The sequence below is a fragment of the Lepidothrix coronata genome, unplaced genomic scaffold, assembly GCF_001604755.1.
Source record: "Lepidothrix coronata isolate B3197 unplaced genomic scaffold, Lepidothrix_coronata-1.0 Scaffold45, whole genome shotgun sequence".
Taxonomy (NCBI): domain Eukaryota; kingdom Metazoa; phylum Chordata; class Aves; order Passeriformes; family Pipridae; genus Lepidothrix; species Lepidothrix coronata.
The window spans coordinates 5,664,311-5,687,371 of NW_016690225.1; the positions used below are offsets into that span (position 1 = coordinate 5,664,311).

Consider the following 23,061-nt stretch of genomic DNA (forward strand, 5'->3'; position numbering starts at 1 on the left):
ATAATCTCTTCCAGAAAGAAAGATTTCAAAAGAAAATGAAGAATTCAGAAGTATTTTTTCTCAATTATTTGGAAGGTTGACTCTCCAGGAAACATGTATTTTGAATACTCTAACTTCAGTAACCTACTCTTGTTAATAAGATTCAACATGAAGTATAAATAAAATGCTGTTTGACCCCAAGGAAACAATGTGGTAGAAGGACAAATGGAAAAAAGTATCTGAAAATGTCAAAGACATTTCAGAAATTAATTAAGAGGGCATCATACCTCCCTGTTTAAAGAACTTCCTTACATGTTGTTAAGTGGACCAGAATGCATACTATGGAATATTTAGAGGCCTACACAGGATATCAACAGTGCAGGCACAGTAAGTTTGTCCTCATCTTAATGTCTGCATTTATACAAAAGATCAAGCCCTAATATATTAAAGTATTAAAATTGAATGTATGTAACTATGTCTCCATCAGAATTTAGTGAATCACATGATCCTTTTAGCTGGAGGAACTGGCAACATGTATGGATGGTATGGAGCTACATTCCTGTATAATGTGCACTACATAACAAATTTTAGTTTTGTGAATCATTCCAACAGGTATATTGCTGTTTGTTTGCCTAGATGTTCTATTTGCTTGGTTGACTGACAGGAAAGGACCTACCTCTTCCTCCTCCAGTCTTTTCAAAGAGTCACCTGCAAACTTAATGTATTGGGTCATCAAGGTCACCAAGGCAGTATAACGAGTCCGTAAATCCATGAACTATAGAGAAACAAAGGAGGGGGAGAGGTATGACAAAGGAAAACACTCCAATTAACCTCAAAATAAGTGATAAACACTAATCTAGAACCTATCCCAATTCTCATCTCAAAATTCTGATTGTGGAATCCAAAGTCCTAAGTTTGATTCTAAAGTTTAATGCCATCAACAGGGTCCACTTGCACTAATAAATCCTAAGGATCTATGAGGAGATCCATAAAGAGAAGAAATAGAAGACAGTGTTTTGACTTCACAGTCAAAACTGCCCCTTATAAGAGGGGCAAGCAGTGCTGGTCACTATTCCTCTCTCTTACAGTTATCAGAGAGGCAGATTTATCTTTCCCACCCAAATGAGGCTAATTTGCTTTGGAATCTGCCAAAACATCCAGATCTGGTAAGTTTTACCTCAGTCAAGATGAACACTGACCCTGTTTACTGTGATCAAGGTCCAGCCCAGAGGTAGTAATGAATGGTTTTCCTGAGGTAAAATTCTCATACAGCTTTTTATTATTTGGATTACTTTTGTTCATCAACTGCAATATACAGCCTTGTTGCCTAAATACAGCACAATGACCAAGAGAATATTTATCATATCACGTATAGAGAAAAAAATAATCTTGCTTGGGTTATCCTATTTAATAATTAATAAATCCAAAAACCTACTCTTGTGTTTACACTGTTTTAAGCAAAGACTCACATTTTCCTGTCACAAGAAATCCATTTACCTCTTGAATAATGAAGTCTGATGAGCTTTGTATTCTTCGGCGCTTCACTGGAGATTTTTGTTGGGAGTCAACCATAGCTCTATAGGTCATGGTCTGTAACTCATAGTCCTGTAAAAGAGAAAATACTCTAAATGATTGGCATCCCACATGATACTGACACTAAAACAATAGGATTACAAGTGTAATGTTATTTGTTACCTTCACAGCAGCTGAGTATTGCTCTGAATACTTCTGGCATTCATCTATTTTGCTTTGTTTCATTTCAATCTCAGAAACCAGCATCTGTAAAATATGAATCTACATTTTTATCTTAAAAAGTTATTTTTATTACTATTATAATTAACTTTTTTACTTTATCTGGCATCATCTAACATAAGTAGATGCTCATCTAACATCTAGTTTATCAAACATTTAATATGCTCCTATCCATGCGTGTACAAGTAATTATGCTCAAGCCTGAGCTTCATCAGATTTATGGTACAAAAGAAGTGAAAAAACCTGCCAGCTTTAATGGGTGGTGAGTGAACTTAAACCAAAATCAGGAATACACTATTTCATGTATATAATTTGTTATTTTGTCTCTTATTGAAGTTGCATTTCCTTCTTGCAGGAGACAGCTGTTAAGTTTAGGTCTGCTTCCATGAAAATATTTCTACATCCATAAATACCAAGAGCAGTACTGAATACAAAATTATGTGATAAGAAGAGTCCACAATTTTTAAGGTTTTGATCTTTGCAGATTTGATGACCAAACAATCTGGTCTATAAAATTACAATCATCAGTGATATACCCATGGCTGCATTATAAACATAAAATCATATAATCTCATGATTACTTGGCATTTTACAGTAAGAGCTGATGGATACAAGCACCTCATAATAAACAAGACTGACATCACTGGGTTAAACTGATATTATAATTCTTTGATCATTACAGCAGTGCTTTTCCACAAGGACATCCCTTTCATACCTTATGTTGGTTCAACTGTTTAGCCAATGCTTTGCTATTTTCAGGATGTATTTCTTGAATCTTTCGCTGAGTATCTTCTACTTGTTGAATCCAAGTGTCCAAAGAATTGTAAGTATCTTTATAATACTTCAGAGATTTATTAATACCTTCTAAGTCACGCAACCTGATTTTATTTTAGAAGATAGGTAAAGGGGGAGAAGATGATTATTAAAGACAAAAAATGCAACTTTAAAGGGTTTGAATGCCTTAACTCTGCTACAACTCACACTTTAAACATACTAAAATAAAACTCAATAAACAGCAAATTCACTTCTCAAACACCAAGACTCCCAGCTTCATGAAGCCTTTTCATTTGTCATAAAGGACATCCAGGAAAGATCCTACTACAGAAGAAGCTCTGCATATATCCCTTATTAGTGTGCTCATCTGCTTGAAACTCAATGAGCACAGGAAACCATAAGGAAGAGGGAGGGCTCTGCAACAGCAATCAATTCTGTTACAAGAAGTGAGAGTATTTCAAATGTGACCTATGGGACAAGAAGAAGTGTTCTGTGCTGGAGTTAAGTAGCAGTAACATACACTTTGTGCCCACAAAACAAGAGAATTACACTAAAACTGAAGACTGTTAATGTGCAAAAGTAATCAATCCTGTACAGCCATTTTTAAATCATGGTTTTGACCTGTAAAGAGAGTTCTGTGTATTTTTTCAAATTCATTTTCATACTGATAGAAATACTGACTTCTTCTTTCATGATCCTTATACTGTTACACATTATCATGGTGTGATTTTGGCAGTTCCTCTGTGCAGAGCCAGGAGTTACACTCGATCATTGTGGCTCCCTTCCAACTCTAAGATTCTACTTAAAAGATCATATAAATATGACCACTCAACACTACAGAATAAACATACTTATTACACAACTTTTTACAGTTTGACTAGGAACGAATACTTGGAATCGCTCTAGTGTTGTTCTCAAGATACCAAAAAGAGCAAGCAAAGGAAATTGTATTACTCAGGTTTCATACTTAAGCATGTTTTAAAGCTAATAACCATGAAAAAGAGAAAGGATCATGGTAACTGCAGCCAATATTTGTACATATTTTTTGTATAATGATCATCAGTGTTAAGCTGGTAGGAAGCAGCAGAGATAACATTTGCAGAAAGCAGCCTCTTTACAGCTCCGTGCTGCAACTACCACAGTCTGTCTTGTTTACACCAGAAGCCACTACGCTTTAACAGCCATTTTTCAGCACAGTCTATTCAGGATGGAGTCCTGTGAGGAAAGCATGTGGTTCATGTTTACTCTCTGAGGAAATAAGGAAATTTCAGTAACTCATAAACCCACTGTTTAATCATTTAAATTATGTCAAACTATCAAATGATGAAAAATTAACTAAATTAGTTAATTGCAAATGAAAAACTTCAGTATTGCACCTGAATGGATTTTCACCCCTTAGAAAAGAAGGACAAAAATGTGACAGGTTGTTTTGCGAACTTTTACATCAACAGCACTATCTTCAGTGCTCTTGTTCAGGTTATCTAAAATGACAAACTGAAGTACATTTTAAAGAAAATAAATTCAGACTGTATAGTACAGACTTCCTCAACTTGCTTATATTTTGTCCTTCAGTCTCTACAGTTCTGCTTCCTTTACATATAGGAAACAGAACTGTAGAGACTGAAGTCAAAAGTATTTCCTGGAAAGTCATGTATGGACATCTCCTTCAGAACTACAGGTAGGTGTGTTCTGCTATATCTGCACATCTGTATAGGCTTGTGCATTTGAGTAACATTTTTCAATTTAGAGCAACATCTCAACTGGATACTGAGGCTGCGCACACATACACGCACCAAAAAAAAAAAAAAAAAACCAGAAAAAAAAGAGGCACTTCGCCAAAAAGTTATTGCACCAAAATTATTGCAGAAGTCAATGGAAGCTAAGGACTTCCAGACTTAGCACTTGAATCATCAAAAGCAAATTAACATGAGTCCAATCATAACTGATGAATTACTTCATCAGTTTAGCCTGGCAGAACTAATTATGAGGAGAAACAGATGGTATTTCCATAGGACTGCCAGCAACTTCCGTAGGCTTTTTCTGTTGTTTTTTTTTGAAGAAGAAGAAGAAAGAGAATGTATCTCTACTATGTATGGGTAAGTTGTAAGTAAATAATCTTGCTCGTCTTTTGGTGCTTAATAGTTACAGACAATGCCTGTTGAAAAGTCAGGCAATGATGTCAGCAGCACAAAACAAATTTCAAAATTATTAGCAAATTTCAAAAACAGCTCAGAAAACTATTCAGACCTGTTTTAGTATGAATTTCTGATTATTTTTCCTCAGAAATAATAAAACCAGTATAGAACATGAACAATTTATAATAAAAAGTTAAACAAACCTATTTTCAATTTGACAGTGAACATTTTGCCACCTCTCAGCCAACTGGTCCACTTTTTCTTTATGCCAGTCAAAGTCAAGATCACGTTCCTTGTGCATTTTAAACATCTGATCACTGATCATCTTTGCCTTCTGCAGTTCATCCTCTAAGGCATGGAATGTTTGTCTTTTTTCATCTACTTCAGATCTCCATTGCTAGTATATGAGAAATGAAAAATTGTAAATAACTCATAAATTATGACACTATTTTATAAATTAGTATTTTACATGAGTAAAATGTATAAATTAATCAATCAAAATGTTTTAATTAATATTTTACTTCTGCTTGCTCAAATACTCAAACGGTACCAGAATGGGTCTGTAGCAAGTAATAGCTATAAAATGCAAAATAATTCTTAGTAACAGCAACCCCTAAGACATGTAGATCAAAACAGAGCCATTAAATTAACACAATTACTTCATAAACTACATCTTTCAAAAAAATCATTAGGTAGATGCCAATCACTCTAACAAATAAAAGCATTACTCATATTTTGCAATATCAAAATGAGGTATATATAGCAAACAAAAAATGCTTAAGTTCAATCTTTCCATTTCTCAAAGATATATGCCCAGCTTCCTAGGAAAGCCTGATTAATATACTATAGCAGTAGTAGGAATGCTGGTGTGGTCATGTTTATATAACATAAATATAACTCTATGTTTATGTTACCTTACGTATATGCTACCTTGTGAAGAGAAAAAATCTTACTGCAGCATTAGCAAGTGCCACGCTTGGAAGTTCAAATACTTCACAGCATTTCATAACAGCAGGAACATGCTTTCAAACTATTCAATTCCTAATGCTCTGAAGTAATTTTTTTCTGAGATGTCAATCCCAATGAAGGCTAAAACTAAATACACAAGCCAGTTTTTGATACACTATACAGTATAGCATAACCAAGTCAGGTGTTACAAGATAGATACTTTTTGTCTTATTTTTTTATTTGCCCATGAGAAGGCACCAGCCAACTCTTACCTTTAATGTACCCATCAGGTTTTCAATATGGTTTTTGTCAGCCATTACTGCCTCTTCTTCACACAACTTAGTTTCATAGTGTTTCACTAATGATTCTGCCGTTTGGGTGTTCGTCAGGACCAAATTTATAGTTTTTAATCTGAAAAACAGTAATCTCCTGTTAACTGAACCATCAATAACAACATTCAACACACTTGTGTTCTTCAGTCTTTTCATATCATGGGGCACCCCTTTATAAAATGTTAAAATATTAACTCCCCTTTCCTAGATCAATATTATTCATACTAATATCTTCAATTCATTTTGAAGAGAAAACTGTGAACTAAAAGGTGTGATGAAAGATACCACAGTACATACTTATCTATGAAAATGGAAGACATGGAATAAACTTGATTCATGTTTTGAATAACAACATTGAGCTCAGAGCGCAGGGTAGGGACTGAAGGTGAACCAGCAGCTTGACTGAAAAACTCTTCACATTTATCTGTGATGGCTCCCAAGTCATCCTTCAGTCGATCCAGTTCTTTCTTCAGTTTCTGTAAAATGAAAGGTGACTGACGGTGCTTTCATCCATCAACCTGATACATACTCTACATATCACTATCAGTACAGGTATGCCCTTTGCTTGCTTTATGTGGACAACATAAAAAATAATGAAAGGAAACAAATGTATAATAGGGAAACTAACAGAATTTATCATCTGGTGCTTTATCAAATGGTGATTATCATCACCATTTATCATCTTCTTTTTCTCATAAACCCAAGCATAATATTTGACTCGTCTTTACAAGATGCAGTGTAAACCTCCCTGGCTACACTCAAAATGCCTGCATATATTTGTTTTTAAATAAAACTCTTTCCCTAGGTAAAACAGACTTTCTCAAAGGCTCACCTCTTGCTCTGAAATCCTAAGCACATTTTCATGCACATCATCCCTTTCCATTGGTGTTCGGATCTGCCGTATTAACCGCTCCTCACAAGTCTCTAGCCGTAGTCTGATATTTCTGACTTCAGAGATGTACAGATTGTAAATAGATTCTTCCTGCTCCTCTGTTGAAAGAAATAAGGCACATGTTATAAGCAAAGTCATCGTGTCATTTTCAACATATTGTCTCATGAAACACTTCATAAAGTCATCGTTCTACAAGGGTTGGACTCAATGATCTTTATGGGTCCCTTCCAACTTGGCATATTCTGTGCGATTCTGTGTGAAGTCTTTCTGTGACTGGCTGAAATGCCATCAGTTTCCATTGGAATTTTGGCTATAAGGAAAATTTCAGGGACCCTTAATTTTTACTGTTATTAGATCATCTCGTCACCCATGGAAAACTTTTGTCTGTGGCCATGCATCCCAGGCACAGGCATCACCCCTATGCAGACTTTGCTAAACTCAGTGACTGATTCTCTCAACCAGTGATATCAGGTACCTTAAATTCTCTCTTTCCAGTGCACAGGGTAACACATCTTTCCTGAAGTGCAGTGAACTATGCTAATAAAGCAATCAGCTTTGCCCTACTGTATTTCTTTAAATTACTGATTTGCTCAACAGTAAATCAGAACAGACGTTTTAAGCTTTCTATTCTCAATGTATTAAAAAGTACATGAAGAGAACAGTAACTACAAGCATTCTGTGAAGCTAGGGAAATACCTAGGATGCTTTTCTTGCCTTAACAGTCTGAAAAAAGTTTTAATTCTGTTATGAAATCAACAAAGTAATCAAGTTGTATTTCCAGCATTCAAAAGCAAGAAAGACATGACTAAGCAGTGACCTGTAAGGCACGTAATAAATTCTTGGGTGTAAATTTTTTGTAGTACTCTATATATTAAGTAACACAACAATATTTGGTACACAAGTTAATATATACAAAGTTAATACAAAAATTAGAGCTTCAGTACAATATAATTGTGCACATTGTGAAAACAACTCTCTGTTCAAAAGAATTGAGGCGATAACAATATCAGTATGATAAAACAGGTCTCAGGATCAAGAACTAAAATCTCTTTCATGAGGGCATCTTTCTAGCACACTAAACTAAGTTTTACCTCTTTCTGCAGACTTAAGAAGCTCTTGATAGTATTGCTTGCAAACATTAACCTCCCTTTCCAGCTGTGCTGTATCGGAGCTTGTAAAGATTTTGGACTCCTGGCTGTCTTCCAAAAAATCATCAAAGCGGGACTGCAAATTGCTTAGAACCTGCTGATGTTCACCTGGCAGCATCGTCTTTATCTGCAACAGATTATAAACCCAAAGCACAGTCAGAGATGATGCATCACTCATACAGTTCCCATTTCAAGTTACAGATATGTACGAGAATGAAAAAATGCATTATGGAGGAATGAGTGTTCAGCTGTCTTCAGCTTGAAAGACTAAATGTTGCTTCACAATTGTTCCACTGTTAGTCAGAAGTTGTAGCATTAAGAAATAATGGCCATCTTCAGGAAGATAAACCTTAGCCTAATGAAGCTAATCTTCCCACAAATGCAGAAAGGTAGACTATTGCAGCACAAATTGCAGAATTTAGTTACTGTTCATTGCTCTCAAGAGGTCTCTGCTCACGACAGGAGACCAGGCTGTGAGCAGTTTTTCTAACACCACTGCTCTGCTCCTTCCCCAAATGTAGCTGTGAAAAGACTGCTCAGATCAGGGCAGAACATTGCACTCTAGTAACCAGCACGGCCACTGCTGCCAGCTAATCCCACAAGGACGATGAGGATTGCTGCAAATCACTGATTATACATTTCCAGGAAGTGTATCCTATAACTTCTCAGCAAATGGTTAAGAGCCCTTCCTAGTCATAGCACATACCGAGGCAACATTGCCAGCTCTAACAGCTTCAATTTCATTTGTCAGGTAATGCCAGGACACCACACTCTTCATGTTTACATGTGACTCATGCCAAAGGGCCAGAACATTCTGAAATTGCTGTTCAATCCTGAAATATGAAAGAATTCCAACTTTAGATCAGAATAACACATGAAAAAGAAAAAAAAAAAAAACACCCTGTAAGATATTCTTTTAACCCAAGCTTCATATAAATTAATTTTAACAGAAAATATACAGTTTTGTTTTGTCCCTACCTGTTGGCTGTATCTATTGCTTCTTTGTTTGGTGGAGGAACTGTAAAGCACACAGATGGAACCATGGCCTCATTACCACTTGGGCTAATGACTTTCCATTTAGCACGATGGGAGTTGTTTGCTAATACACACTCATCATCTTTGTAAATAGTTATCTAGTATTAACAGAAAAGCAGAATAATTTGATGAGCCAAGCATTATGAAATAATCGTACAAAGCACTTCTGCAAACGGTGTCTACAAATAAGCAACAGAACAACAAAACCAATGTTCCAACACAGGGATTTACTCTTGTTTACTAGGGTGGAAGAAATTTAGAGCCCAGCTTTCTCTAGAACATGGTAATTAAGAAAACTTTAGCTGAATTTTCACATCTGTAATTGGTTTGAAAAAACTCAAGTTTCTAACCTCAATTTGTCTATAGTCACAGATGGCTTTAATTGGGATGGATGTTTTGAGTACACAGTCAGGGTTTCTTGGCTTCAGCTGAATTATTGCCTTTGCTCTCCCCACAAGGCCTGCTACTGTGCTCTTATACTGCAAGAGTTGTTCTTTTTCTTCCTAAAACAGTTAAGAAANATGGCCAGAATTCAGTGTTGCCTCTTTGATCCTATTAAAAGTAACACATTTTACAAGAACAAAGTATCTTTCTGTAGCCACTGGTTTACCACATCTGGTATTGTAAATATAAAGAAATACATAATACTGTGTTTTAAAGCTGTGAAAAACAGTCTTTGCAAATGGATAAATACAACTATTTATTTATAAGTTCTGCAAAATGAACTATTTTCCCTTCACTTTAAATGAATAATCTTAACGCATTTTATATCCAACTATAATTCTACACATTTCTGGTTTCATTGTAACTCATGTTAATAGGGTCCTCGAATTCTTACCATAGACTCCTGGACAAGGTCTTCCAGCCTATGAACACTGCTTGATCTATCACAACTGTATTTTCGGTATATGGTATCTTTCAAATTCTTCAAATATTCCATGGCTTCTTTGGCATCACTGAAAAACTAGGATGAGATAAATACCAGGGTTATTTTTAAACAACCTAAAAAGTATACAATCAGCTACACCAAAGTTTATTTCAAGTGCTGACTTTTTAAAAATAACCTTTTCTAGTTGCTTGAAGTGACCATTGCACCACACATGCAGAGAGATTCATGACCTCATGTCTAAATGTACTCTTCAAGAAGGCACACACCAGTTATTCTTGGTACTATATAAATGCAAAATTAATTGAGCAGTTATTGAACTTTAGTTAATTACTGTTCCTGAAATGGAAAAATTTTCTGAAGTCAAGCTTTCTTTGGAATTACTTTCATATATAAAGAATATAGTGTAGAAACTAGCTGCAAAATCCAAAGAGCAGAGGGGTAAACGTTTTGTGTAGAAAGGGAAGTGAGCTGCCACACTTGACAGCTCTGCTTGGGCATCTGCACCCCCAAACTAGGGTCCTGGTTAAGCACAGTTGGGAAGAGAAATGCCCTGTGACAATCCTCACCCCATTCTGTCCCTTAAATCTCACTGCTTAAATCCAGAATTCCCATTTCTTACCCTGACCAGTAGAAGCAACAATTGCTTTGTCTTCTACAGTGGCCTCTTCCTCACTTTGGGCTTCCATCCTTCTCAATCCAAAGGAATCTTATCCCAACATCACCTCCTTTTTATTTTCAGTCATCCAATCCAGAAGACACTTAAGATTACTCTTTATAATTTAAATATTTTCAAAAAGTAGATTTTTTAAAAGCCAAAAAAACTAACAAACCAAAAACTCAGTAACTGAGTTCTGCATCATTTGCTGAGTGGATGGATGATAATCAGGCAAGCAAATGGGTGTTTCGTTGGACCTGTCTGCTGTCAGGGTGTTCTCTGCTCCATTTATTATTAATACTGTATATTCTATTTCCTTCTGAAAAGTCCTGAAATAACCATCTAGAATATGTTCTCCCATCCTCCAGTCTACATCATCTGCAGAAGCTGTATTAACAGCTGTTGTGCACAACAGGGAGAGAACATGGCTTCTTTCTCAGTCTCCACCTCCAGCTGCATCACTGAAAAAAATCTCAGGCCAGATTTTTATCTGCTGTGAAATGATATAACTGTAGTGAAGAAATACAGGCATGGTAACACTGTGGGAGCACAGCTCATCATCTAATGACTGTACATGACAAATGTCAATTCTGCAACTACTGTGAGAGAACAACTAGCACTTCTGGTGGAACTTTTTGACCATGGACATAACTTAAAACATTTCACAATTTTATTGATTTACTTTCTTACCTCAAAATATGCAGCATTTTCTCTCAAATGTTGTTCAACACAGTGACAGAGCTGGAGAATCCAGCTCCATTGGGTCTGCATTGCTGCTCTATAGGCCTTTAAGGAAGAGAGAGATATTTTAAAAAAGGAAATTACAATTAAAACTTGAATACCTTTAGGAAACATGAAAGCAACATAGCAAACACAAGAAGCTAAACTTGACCTCCTCACCCTGGAAAAGCAAGCTGCAGCAAGGAAAATTCCAATTAGATGTGAGGAAAAAAAACCCTGTCACTACAGCGTAGTCAAACATAAGAAAACTTGCCCAGAGGGACTGTGAAATCACCATCCTCTGGCCTGGTCAGAATTGGGCCAAACAAATCCCTGACACTGCTTCAAGCAAGAGCTGGAGTACAACTCCAAAGGTTCCTCCAGTCTAAGCTCATCTACAATTCTGTATCTCTATTTACTCAATCAAAATAGATGCATTCTTTTCTGAGCATAAATCGGATATTAAAGTACTACTGACTACACAATTAAAAAAGAAATAACCAGGCCTCGCTGCAATAGATAACTTAGTGTGACACTCGCGCAGGAATTTAAAGCGCCTTCACCAGCAGGGGCCGCTCTCGCCCCCAGGAAATCAGCCACAGGTTTCGGATTTTAAATTCCCATTCTCAGGGAATTCAAACCAGCTTTTCCTTTGGCTTCAAGGAATTTCAAAGTGATGCATTAATGCATAGGTTCTTCTGTAGAAAAGGATTTTTTTTATTATTATTTTTAATAAACATCCCAGCGTAGCATTACTGGAGACAGCATAACCTGCACAGTCATTGTCACTGTGGTGGCCTGGTTTCATAATACACATCTTTAATATATTAGTATATCACACTGATAGGAAACCATTAGAATAGCATATACTTTTAAAGACTAGAAATCCCCACATTACATAAAAAGTCATTTATTATTGAGAGAAGGAAGGAAGGGAGGAGTTTTCTTCAAGTTTCCAATTTAGGAAGATGTGAACTCAATGAGCTGAAGAACAATAAAAATCCATTCTTTCTGACTTTTTTTATTCTTATATAATAACTCAGCTATTCACTGTTTCAATGTTTACCATCTACTGTCTGTATCTACTCTTTTCTTTCAGATCTACAAGTAAAAACATTTTACATTCTCCTTTGGAAACCTGTTATGACCCTATAACAGCTATAGTAAATTTTCTGTACATAGAGCTTGATTCAAGCCTGAAGTAAATCACATCACCTGGTCATACTTTTAACATCCAAACATGTTTCATAATTCACTGACAAATAAGTTATGAAACCAACTCTAAATCATAATAGGAACCTGCAGGTAGAATAAACGACTAGAAAAGCTCTCACTGAAACTTCTTTCAATCCAACAGGAAAGAAACCACATAAGGACTGTTCTGTGCCTTTGGTCTGCTAATGCAATTTGTATCAATAACACTAAAAGCTGCGTGTGTGACCAGAAACATCTGTACAGACCAAATCTGAAAATTTTAATTTTAGAGTTTAGGGGAATTTCATCTAAGCAATCCAAGATGTATCCGTAACTTTATAAAAGTGTTGTTATTTTTTGAAAACTGGAATACAGATATGACAGAGATGCTGAAGAACAAAGAAAAAAGGTCCTTTTATTTAGAGTCTTGTTTAATTTTGTCTAAGTTAGCACTTCCCTTCTTTTCCCCCAAAATTAAGCTCTGTTAAATCCCAAAACTTTTGCTGTTTCTGTGTTGTTTTTACTAACTTACTTCAATGGTTAGCCTGGCTGGGTGATTTTCAAGAAGCAACTGTTCAGCTATTTCTTGTACTGATTTTATAATTTCTTCTTTTTCATCAAGTTCTCTCATTAATTCCTTTTTCCAGACAAAGAAAAAAAAAAGTATTAGAAATCTCTTCAATTATCAAAGATTACTTAATTATTCTCTCTGGATTATACTAACAATACATACTGCATGATATTCCTTTTTTCTTGTTATATTGGAGTTTCTCTCACTCCAGTCATATGCAACCTCTTCCTCTTCTTTTTCATTCAGCCATATCAATTCTCTAGTAGCACGAGACACAAAATTGTGAAGAGTATCTAGATGCCTTTCCTGATTTCTCGATGTGTTCTTTATTAAAAAGAAAAGAAAAATATTTACAAGAATCAGAATTTAAAGTTCATCCCTTATGAGAGATTATGCACACTGAAAAGCTGGACATGGAAGAGGAATGATGAACTTACCAAGAGCTTTGAATACTGACTCTCCAGTTTGTGCAATTTTTCCACATAACTGAGTTTAAGAGGAGCAGTCATTTGGATCTGTATTTGGCATATGAGATCAAAAGACAACAGAAAGGTTAGGTATGTTAAACTGCTAGATCTCCTGATTTCATCAAAAGTCATCCAGAGATCAGAAGCAAAAGTAAGACTGTGAAACCCAAACATAGTTCTAAAATTCAACATTAGTTTATGGGTCACCCAGTGAGAAATTAACCAAAGAAATAAAGAATAAGGTGCAGTACCTCACTCATTTTGGCTTCTTTAAGGCTGGATTCAAATTCCTCAATAGCTTTGTGGACATTTTTGTGATTTTCCAAATGGCTTTCAACACTTGGCAAATCTGAACCCCACTCTGTTCGATCAAGTTGCACCTTACAAAAAGAAAGAAAAAATTAGCCATGTTCTACAAGAAGTAAACATAAAAATTACAAGCGGACTATTTCCATAAAGATGGGTACCTGCATTTCTTCCACCCAGCTCAATAGGTCCTGGACAAATTTCATGTTCACCTCTTCTTCTGTTAAATTCTGATCCACGAAAGCTGATTTCATAAGAGGTTTTCTGATTTGCATCAGTTTGAGTGTTTGCAGAGTCCCACTGTCTACTCCTGTCACATAGCTCTGGATTAACCGTGGTGGGATGCCTGGTGGGTAAGCGGGAGTGATAGTTGGTGTCAGTCTGGAAGTAAGACCTGATGAAAGGCCAGATGTCAAGCTGGAAGAAGTCAAAGTAGGTGTTAAACCTTGGGTCATTGCAGCATTTATTTCAGGGGTTAGGTTTGTTGTAAATCCTGAGTTTAAGCTTTCGGTTATTCCTGATATCATAAGCTTTGTCTGCTCTGTGGTCAGTGCGTGCCCCTTGTTGTACACAGAAGAACATTCAGTTCGTAAGGCCATCAGTTCATCACGAAGTTTTGCAACTCTATTAAAATAAAATAAGAGAAAAAATAAATAAAAATATCTTCAATGAATGCTTATGATTAAGGTTTATCATGCTGAACTGATTTGAATAGTGATTTGAATTCACACGCTCTCTTACACTTTAGTCACACTTAAATATCTATAAAAAAGCTCTTCTATCAGAAAGTACAGAATATGTCAGCTTATACTTCTATACAGATAACAGATGAAGAAATCAGGCAAAAAATCAGCATGGTATGGGCACTAACATGCACTATACACAATTCCAGTGAACAATCAGCAAACCAGAAATCTTACAAGATACTACATGTTGCAGTAGATCAAACACTTGCAGTTCACTGCCAAGGAGCTATGTGCTTGATCTCAACCAGTCCAGGATGGATCCTGAAAAAACTTTAGAGCCACTTCTTCATAAAACTGAATTATGCTGTTTAAATGCTTCTTTGTGCCAAGACTGTACGCACTGCCACATATAACCTCATGTTACCTCACTTATTACCTGTTAATAAACCTATAGCTATCGCCTAAAATCTTGCCCCCATTTAAAAAAAATCAAAGTTAGTGAATTCTAAACACATTTTAGGTACAATAACACAAGCTAACATCTTTACACACAAATATCTAGTAGACATGAAACATTAAGACATGTTCAGGGGAACTACTTCATTTTCACAAATAAGTACAAACAGTTCGTCTTGTCTTCAATATTTGTGGGCAACGTACCCACCAAACCACCTGATATTTGGGTGCCTAGTGACAGATTGATAAATTTATCCACCGACAGAAAGAACCGAAAATGTTGTCCGTAAGGGGTATCCACATTTGGGACATTTACTTGTTTACATAAACACACTGTAAAGTACCTTTGAACAAGCTGGTCTGCTTGATAGTATTTTCCATCAATAAGAATTTGGGCATCAACCACTTGCTGACGGAGAAGGTTCTCAGATTCAAGAATATAGCCAGCTATCTCTGCTTCATGTTGGAACTGGAGCCCTGACTCTAATCGCTTGGTGTCCTTAATGAATAAGAGAAAGTCATTAAGCCTTGCAGCTAAACCAAAGGGAAATCAGCTGTAAGAATTTCTAATTTATTTTTTTTTTGTAAAAACTTCTTCTGATCTCGAAACAATTGTGAAGGATTTTATCTAACTACTGACAAAAAGAGAAGGTAACACAACCTACTCTAGGCAATTTGTAGTATTTTGTTGAAGACATGCTATATTAACAGTACAACAAAAACAAAAGTAGCAGCTATGAAGGTTGCATTCAAAAATCCTTAAGAGTTTTTTTTTTAAGTAGCCATTGTACTGCTATAAGTTCATGAATACAGACAAGTAAAATCACTGACTGACTTACAGACTGCAGAGCGTTCCGGGCAAGTACCAGTTTATCCTCACAGCTCCGGCTGTCCCGCTGAATTCTGTTTGCGATTTGCTGCAGCATTTCCAACCTAGGTGATGCCAAAGTTTTTCAGAAAAATCAATAAGTATTAAAGTTATTTACATTTACCAATCGTGTTGTATGACTTTAAAAACAAACAAATGAATCAACAGCATCTAACACAAAGCACAAATACATATGCCAAGTTACCTGTTCCCTTCTAAGGTGCCATTACCAAAGCTTATACAAGATTTAATCAGCGTGGGACCACAATTAACAGAAAGGAAATTCTCGTTAGAATCAACGCTGGTTTGAGTACTAGTGCTGTTGCTAAACAGTGAATCGCTGCTATGATAGCTATAACTACTGCTATTCATTTTTACATCCAGAGCACGGTCCTTCTGGCTGTTTACATTTGCTGAAAAATGAAAAGATAAAACTCCTACAAAATGTACAGCTTCTAGGGATGTAGTTCCACTACTGGCTTTTGAAACACCTAGCACTCCTCCTTTAAATAGGCTTGAGTACGCACATTCAAAACCCAGCAATTAATATTCTGCCAGCTTTTCAAAGGATTGTACCTGGGGCTATGTATGCTACCTTGCTTTTGGCTTCTCTACCTTGCAATAAAGCTCTGCAAGTACAGACTAGGCAGCAACATCAGGGCGTCTCTAGGAAACAGACATGCCAAATATTTTATTGAAGTGTCACTAAATAACTATAAAGCCAAGTAAGAACTAAAAGAACTCTTTGCAGTGTTTCTCACTCTTCAATGAAAAGTTTCAAAAACAAGCAAAGTGTGAAATCCTCACTCAACAGTTCAGTACAAAAAACTTCTAGGTTGGGCTGACTCCCTTTTCTTCAAACAGAAATGCACAATAAAACTGGGAGAGTATCATGGTTAATCAGCTCATAACAATATAATCTGAGACACCTGTACACCATCCAACCCACCATCACTACTCCACTGCCCAAGGATGCATGTTTACTAACTGCCATCTCACTACTCTGTCCTGAAAATTTCCTCTTACCTTCTTCTACATTCACAGGCAATTGCTTCTTGCTGCTTTGACCACAAAACAAGTAAGAAAAATCTGATCATTGTTCTTTCCTTTACATTTTAACTCAGAACCTGGGTTAGGGGTGGTTTTTTCACTATTTCACCCCCCGCTTTTAGGATTCCTGAACAACCACACCCACCCCACAAGGTGACTGTTTACACAGAAGAGCAAAGGCACAGACACACCCCTGCTGCATGCCAAACTCTGCTAGTTTTGCAAACTAGAACTCAGTCTGGCACTTTCCTCACTGACATCATAAGTTTGATCCCATACACCAATCTGGCCACACATTGTCTATCTGTGTTGATACTTTCAGATGTGTTCACCAGACTTATAGGCAAAGTTTTATTACTTACCAAATTTCAGTATTACAGGTCACATTTTTGCCACAATCAAATTTCACCCCAGGAGCTGTATTAACACCTCATATTAATGAGATGCACTAATAACCAATACAACAGATATGGATGACATTCTTGTGCCCAGAACAACGGATAATCTTAATTTGGTGACTAAGCCAGAATAACTTAAAGCAATTTTCTCTCTCATTTTACAGGGACCACCACGTGTACTGACTATCACTCTACGATCTATCACTCTGTTTACCATTCCTGAAATATGGGAAGGAGTTTAGGTTCACATTTGTTTACCTGTGCTTCATCCATATGAATAAAAAATAAATAAACTAACATCATTTACACATCTTCTCAACACAGATAATACAGCTTTCTGCAAGTATGAACAGAATTTCTATTAGTGAAGTCAGACACTAACTTTGTTTTTGGCATCTTGGGATAGATTAACCTACAAGACCTAGCAGGCTGTATTTCTGCTGCTTCTTTCCAGTATTCTGCTCTGCATAAAGCGGACAACCTCTGTATTGCAGGGGACAACTTTGTATTCCTCTATAGGAACTTGTTCCATAGTAGGGTGCTGTGAATCAACACCTCCCACTGAATCTGCTGTTTCAGTCATGCTCTTGCTTTTGTAAGCATGATACATATTTAACTAACTTTGACTGTCATTGGGATCTTCTCTGGCTGAAATCTGTCTCTTTCTGAGGAATTCCTATACAATGATCCGGATTCTTCATACCTACTTTCAGGTACCTAGGAGCAAGGAGAAGGATCACCCTATTGTCACCAGAAAGTCAGTGACAGGATAGTCTAGAAAGTGATTCAGATCTTAGGTGTGTCCTTTGGATGCTTAAAGTTAAACAGAATGAATCCAGACCCAGGTGTCTATATCTACCCACATGCAGAAGCCCCAAAAAGCACTTAACTTAAAGAAAAGAGGGTTTTCCTTAATTAATGAACGGATGACACCTGTGTCCGCCACAGAATTTAAGAAATACCATTAAAAACAAGAAATGTTCTCAGACTGCATCAAGAGTTTAATTATGCTCAGTAATTTGCTAGTATGTTACTACGATGTACAAAACAGTGTCACACATCCTACTACCATGGAAGACGACTATGCATTTTGCACATCTAAGTGTTTTGTGTGCTCTTGAGAACAACTAACTCAAACAATCTCTAAACAGGATGTTAGCCCACAAAGTTGTGCAGCAAGTGAAATACACATTTCATGTAAAGGATGAGGATGGTGCTTATATGAGACAGTGAACTGATATAAACCCAGCTCTGACTAACTGTACAAAGAAGGTGGCTATATTTGCGTGTAAGTGCTTTGATGATCTGAGGCACAGATACTGTTCATCTTGACCATCTGAGACCACAGAAGTTATTTCTGTCTGGACCTGCCTCTATGAAGCAGGTAAAGAGCTTCAGGCCTTGAACAAAAGTAGAATTACCTGATCTAGTAAAATAATGTGGAATTTATCACGGAAGAAGGTATTTACAAATTTCAGTATGGGTTAAAACAACAGAAAATATATTAACCAAGCCTGTCCAACGTTCACTAGCGTACCTCTCCACTTCCGGTCGAAGAGTCTTCTCTCTTTCCAGCATGGCAATAATAAGCTTTCCCCATTCTTTTTCTATATCATTTGGATGGTAGCCTTGAGAAAGTTTGATGCGTCCAAATTCTATCCAGACCTTAACAATTCATACATATTTGTTATTTTAAGCCACAGAAAGGGAACTTCTATACATTTCAGTGCATGCTAAAACTTACCTCTAGCAGTTTATATAGACGTTTAATTTTTGATTTATCTGTCTCCTTTGGTGGAATTTCTGTTTCTTTAAACTGTAAATATTGATTATAAAGTGCCTACAGAAACATAAAAAAAAACATCATCAGCTTTTACTTATAGTTAATATAACCTTCTTCTCTAAACCCTCTCCTAATATTCTTCACAAGCTTACCTTTATACTGTACTACCACAGTTCTACAAAAAATGATCAGTGTCAAACTAAAGATTTGCTTTTGGTTGTTCGTATGTTAGTAATGTATTTATTTACTTCGAAAAGGTCAAGAAGTAGTACTGTTCTAGAGTTGCTTTAATTGAATAAATCAATAAGCACATCATTTGTTCAAGCTTGCTTTGAGTCAGTAACATAAAGTGTAATTCCAACAGAAAGTTTAAGCCATCACATCTCACCTTCAATTCCACAGGATTGTTGGGAAATGTTCTGTCAGACATTATCATGACATGGTGTCTGATCCACTGCATGAGGTAGTTCACCATATTCTGATATTCAACCCATTTGACTTCAACATCCTGCCAAAGCAAAACCCAGATTACAGAACAGATGAAAATCATCTGAGACATCACTTCTGCTTCAGCTTTGAAGACTGAGGTCTTCACACATATAAAAAGAGATTTTGAAATCCTGCAATTCTGAAACAATATTTACTTGCTCATTACAGCCCACTTAAAGTTTCCAAATATATGGTTTGGTCCCAAATAATTCCACTGAAAACACGGTATTTTCTAGGTTAGTAAACTTGAGATTGATAATAATCAGAGAGGCAAAATGTATACATCCATGACTGAAAAGTAAGAACTATGAATTGATCTTTTTCCAAATTCAGGTATATTGTTTTTAGTTAAGCTCTTAGCACAGATATTTTCATGTCCACAACATGAAACAGCTAAGACTCTAAAATCTCAACCTAGAAAAATCATGTCAAAGAAAAGTGTGACAGCAGTCCTATGGAAGATCCAGCTAACATTCTGGATCTGAAATCCAGAATTTTATTAATGAAGTACAAGTATTTTTCTCTTACTTACATTTGCACTGATGCCTTCACCACCTTCTGGTACTTTGGGAAATGCATCATAAAGTGATGACACATAAGTTATTACTGACTTCTCATCAGGTGAGGAAACATCAACATCTAAAAGAGCAAGACAGAACACCACTTTATCACATAGTTGTAAGAATGCCCGCAAATATGCTACAACCTGCAGGCAGATTGAATTTTATTTTAATGCTAGGGGTTTTGCAACAAAGCCCTCTGCAACTCTCTTACCTTCAGGATCCAGAAGTCTGGCAACACCAAGTTTTTCTGCTACAAAAAAAGCATGTTCTAAATTTGCAAGGTTGCTTTGAACAGCAACGGTATTCATGTCTATCAGGTCCGGCCTGTCAAATAAGAACAGTAACACTTGGTTACAACTCTTTACCGGTTTGAAATCACTGCTGTATTGGTAAATCAAACCAAGAGCATGGATGCATACAGCAACAGAGTTTTCATTAAAAAGGATTTCACTAAAATCAGGTGAATAGGCTGAGGTCAATGCTAATTGAGAAACACAAGCAATTACAACACTGTCACTTCTCTATCTACAAGCTAATGTTTCTTGTATCCATCTCTATTTTCCTATGCTTATTTATTCATGTGCACTGCCATTGTATTATGACGCCTTGTCCTTTCCACTGCACTTGGGGGGTGTGCGTTGAACTCACTTTTCTCTTTTACACAAGGGAGTTAATTTCTACTGCTTTTACATGTTTTTAGTCATTCTTCATCAAATTCTTCACCACATGTCAGAACCCACAGAGTAAAAAAGTTCAGTCACAAAAAATAACACTTTAACCTATTCCTGATGAGCTTTAAAGTCTTCAAATGGCAGACATTGACATTGAAGCCCTGCTTTCAGTTAAACACTGCTGCCAGTTCTCTTACAGAAAACTCTTAGCTCCTTGCACTTACACATTCACACCTTCATCCTGCTAAACTCCACTGCCAGCCACAATACGTTTGTTTTAATGGAATGCTTGTCTTAAGCCAATCTTACCTGTAAACATTTTTAAGGCCCAAAAGTATTATCCTGTACCAATTCTGTATCAGCATCATTGCTTTAGTGTTTTAAATTAATGTAAAGCTTCAGAATCACAGAATATGCTGAGTTGGAAGGGACCCACAAGGATCATCAAGTTCAACTCCTAGCCATGCACAGGACCATCCTCAACAGTCACACCATTTGCCTGAGAGTATCATCCAAATGCTTCTTGAACTCCGGCAGGCTTGGTGCTGTGATCACTTCCCTGGGAAGCCTGTTCCAGTGCCCAAGCACTCTTTGGGTGAAGAACTTTCTTCTAATATCCAACCTAAAACTCCCCTGACACAACTTCAGGCCATTCCCTTGGGTCCTGTCACTGTCACCACAGAGAAGAGATCAGTGCCTGCCCCTCCTCTTCCTCTAATGAGGAAGTTGTAGACTGTAAGGAGGTCTCTCCCCAGTCTCCTCTGCTCAAGGCTGAACAGACCAAAACTACTGTTGTCCTTTTAGCTTGCTGTGTAGGACTTGGCTTTTAGATTTTGCAGTTCTCAGTGCAGAGTATGTTACTCTCTGCCTCTTTCAGCACTGGAATTCTGTTAGCCATAACACCAAAAAGGAAGGGACTTCCAAAGATGCTGAGCAAAAATTCATCCCACTGAAGCTAACTAGAGCCACAAGGGTCTGAAACCTTTGCTACTGAAATCCTACACTACTGAAAACCAGACTCACAAAACACCAAAAGAAAAAAATGTGGCATACAACTTTTAGTGAAAAATTCAGTTCTCTTATTTTCTCATTTTTGTTTCTAGAGAAACTATTTTCTTGGCTGTATGTAGCAGAAGCTTTAAATAATTGCAACAGATAGAAATAAAACTGTTAAATATCACATTGTTCAAAATTAATGATAACATTTCATTTGGCAATACCCCAAATTCCATGGATAACAAAATAGTATTAACTTTGGGAAACTCAATACAAGCTCGTCTTTGAACTAACTACAAGGACACTGTAAATAAAAATCTATTGCTTTTCAGTCATTTAGAATCACTGGTTTCCTTGTACTTTTTTGAAGACAAGTCTATAAGACAGATGGTAACACAGAACCCATTATGTCTATAAAGAACATTTAATTAATAATAAAACTTTAGCAGTGCAATATAATCCTTCGAAAGCAGTGGGACTTTCCACTTCCAATATGCTTAGTGGAAGCATGATCAAGCTCACACTATTCTTCTTTAAATTTCAGTGCAACAAAAACAATGCAATGAAACCAATACCATCCATTGCTTTTAGCAGCACAGAAAATTAATGAAAAATAAAAGACAGTGTTAGAAAACTGAACACTCCTGTTTCAGCCATAATAATAGAGATGGTATGAGTAATAATGACTGCTTTAACAGCAGTTTTGAAAAGACAATCAGGTTTCTCTAAGTGTAACACTGTTGGTTTGGTTATTTTTTTTCCTCCTGCCTTCTTTAAATTTTTTTCACGCTTGATAAAAATGTCCCAAGAATAATCTTTTACACTGCCTGTTTGATTGCCAACTCTCAGAACATGAAAGAACAAGTTGTAAAGGCCTTGACTATTCCCCGAAAACAAGCTGCAAGCTGCAGAGACACTGCCACAATAATCTCCTCAGAATAAAGCTTTCATTTAGATGAAGAAGAGGTAACATTTTTCTCACTGTGATATGGGTAACAAAATCAATAAAAACTACTGCTCTTGCATAATACATCATTTTACATTGGTGCTGTGGCTTCACTCCCCAGCTGAAGAAAAGCCTACTTTGTGAGATGCCTCCCCATCTTTTAAACATACTTTCCCATCCCTGCAACTCCTACCAGAATATAGTTATTCCCGTTTCTCCTTAAGAACATAGTAAAACTGCAATGAGTACTGCTATTTTCAGTTAATTATACATTTAGCACATAGCATACTGAACTAGATTAACTGGTCTATATTTCTCTAAAGTCTTGATCTAGAAGAAAATACTACAGAGAATGGCA

The 23,061-nt window shown here is 36.5% G+C and overlaps 1 protein-coding gene across 9 annotated transcripts in view; it reads right to left on the minus strand.

Moving 5' to 3' along the window:
- LOC108497133 (dystonin-like) overlaps positions 1-23,061 on the minus strand; it is a 216,625-nt gene that overhangs the window by 133,927 nt on the left and 59,637 nt on the right. For all 9 annotated transcript variants that reach the window (XM_017814501.1, XM_017814500.1, XM_017814507.1 and 6 more), the window contains 26 exons: positions 20,302-20,414; positions 20,060-20,166; positions 19,427-19,546; positions 19,000-19,095; positions 18,793-18,920; positions 15,779-15,872; positions 15,284-15,438; positions 13,959-14,421; positions 13,743-13,871; positions 13,462-13,539; positions 13,187-13,348; positions 12,986-13,090; positions 11,230-11,325; positions 9,834-9,959; positions 9,346-9,498; positions 8,939-9,093; positions 8,667-8,793; positions 7,904-8,087; positions 6,753-6,910; positions 6,218-6,396; positions 5,861-5,999; positions 4,844-5,037; positions 2,447-2,609; positions 1,675-1,758; positions 1,477-1,584; positions 656-754 (listed from right to left, as the gene is read on the minus strand). In XM_017814501.1, coding sequence (XP_017669990.1) covers positions 656-754; positions 1,477-1,584; positions 1,675-1,758; positions 2,447-2,609; positions 4,844-5,037; positions 5,861-5,999; positions 6,218-6,396; positions 6,753-6,910; positions 7,904-8,087; positions 8,667-8,793; positions 8,939-9,093; positions 9,346-9,498; positions 9,834-9,959; positions 11,230-11,325; positions 12,986-13,090; positions 13,187-13,348; positions 13,462-13,539; positions 13,743-13,871; positions 13,959-14,421; positions 15,284-15,438; positions 15,779-15,872; positions 18,793-18,920; positions 19,000-19,095; positions 19,427-19,546; positions 20,060-20,166; positions 20,302-20,414 — 3,715 coding nt within the window. The remainder of the gene's footprint in view (positions 1-655; positions 755-1,476; positions 1,585-1,674; positions 1,759-2,446; positions 2,610-4,843; positions 5,038-5,860; positions 6,000-6,217; positions 6,397-6,752; positions 6,911-7,903; positions 8,088-8,666; positions 8,794-8,938; positions 9,094-9,345; positions 9,499-9,833; positions 9,960-11,229; positions 11,326-12,985; positions 13,091-13,186; positions 13,349-13,461; positions 13,540-13,742; positions 13,872-13,958; positions 14,422-15,283; positions 15,439-15,778; positions 15,873-18,792; positions 18,921-18,999; positions 19,096-19,426; positions 19,547-20,059; positions 20,167-20,301; positions 20,415-23,061) is intronic.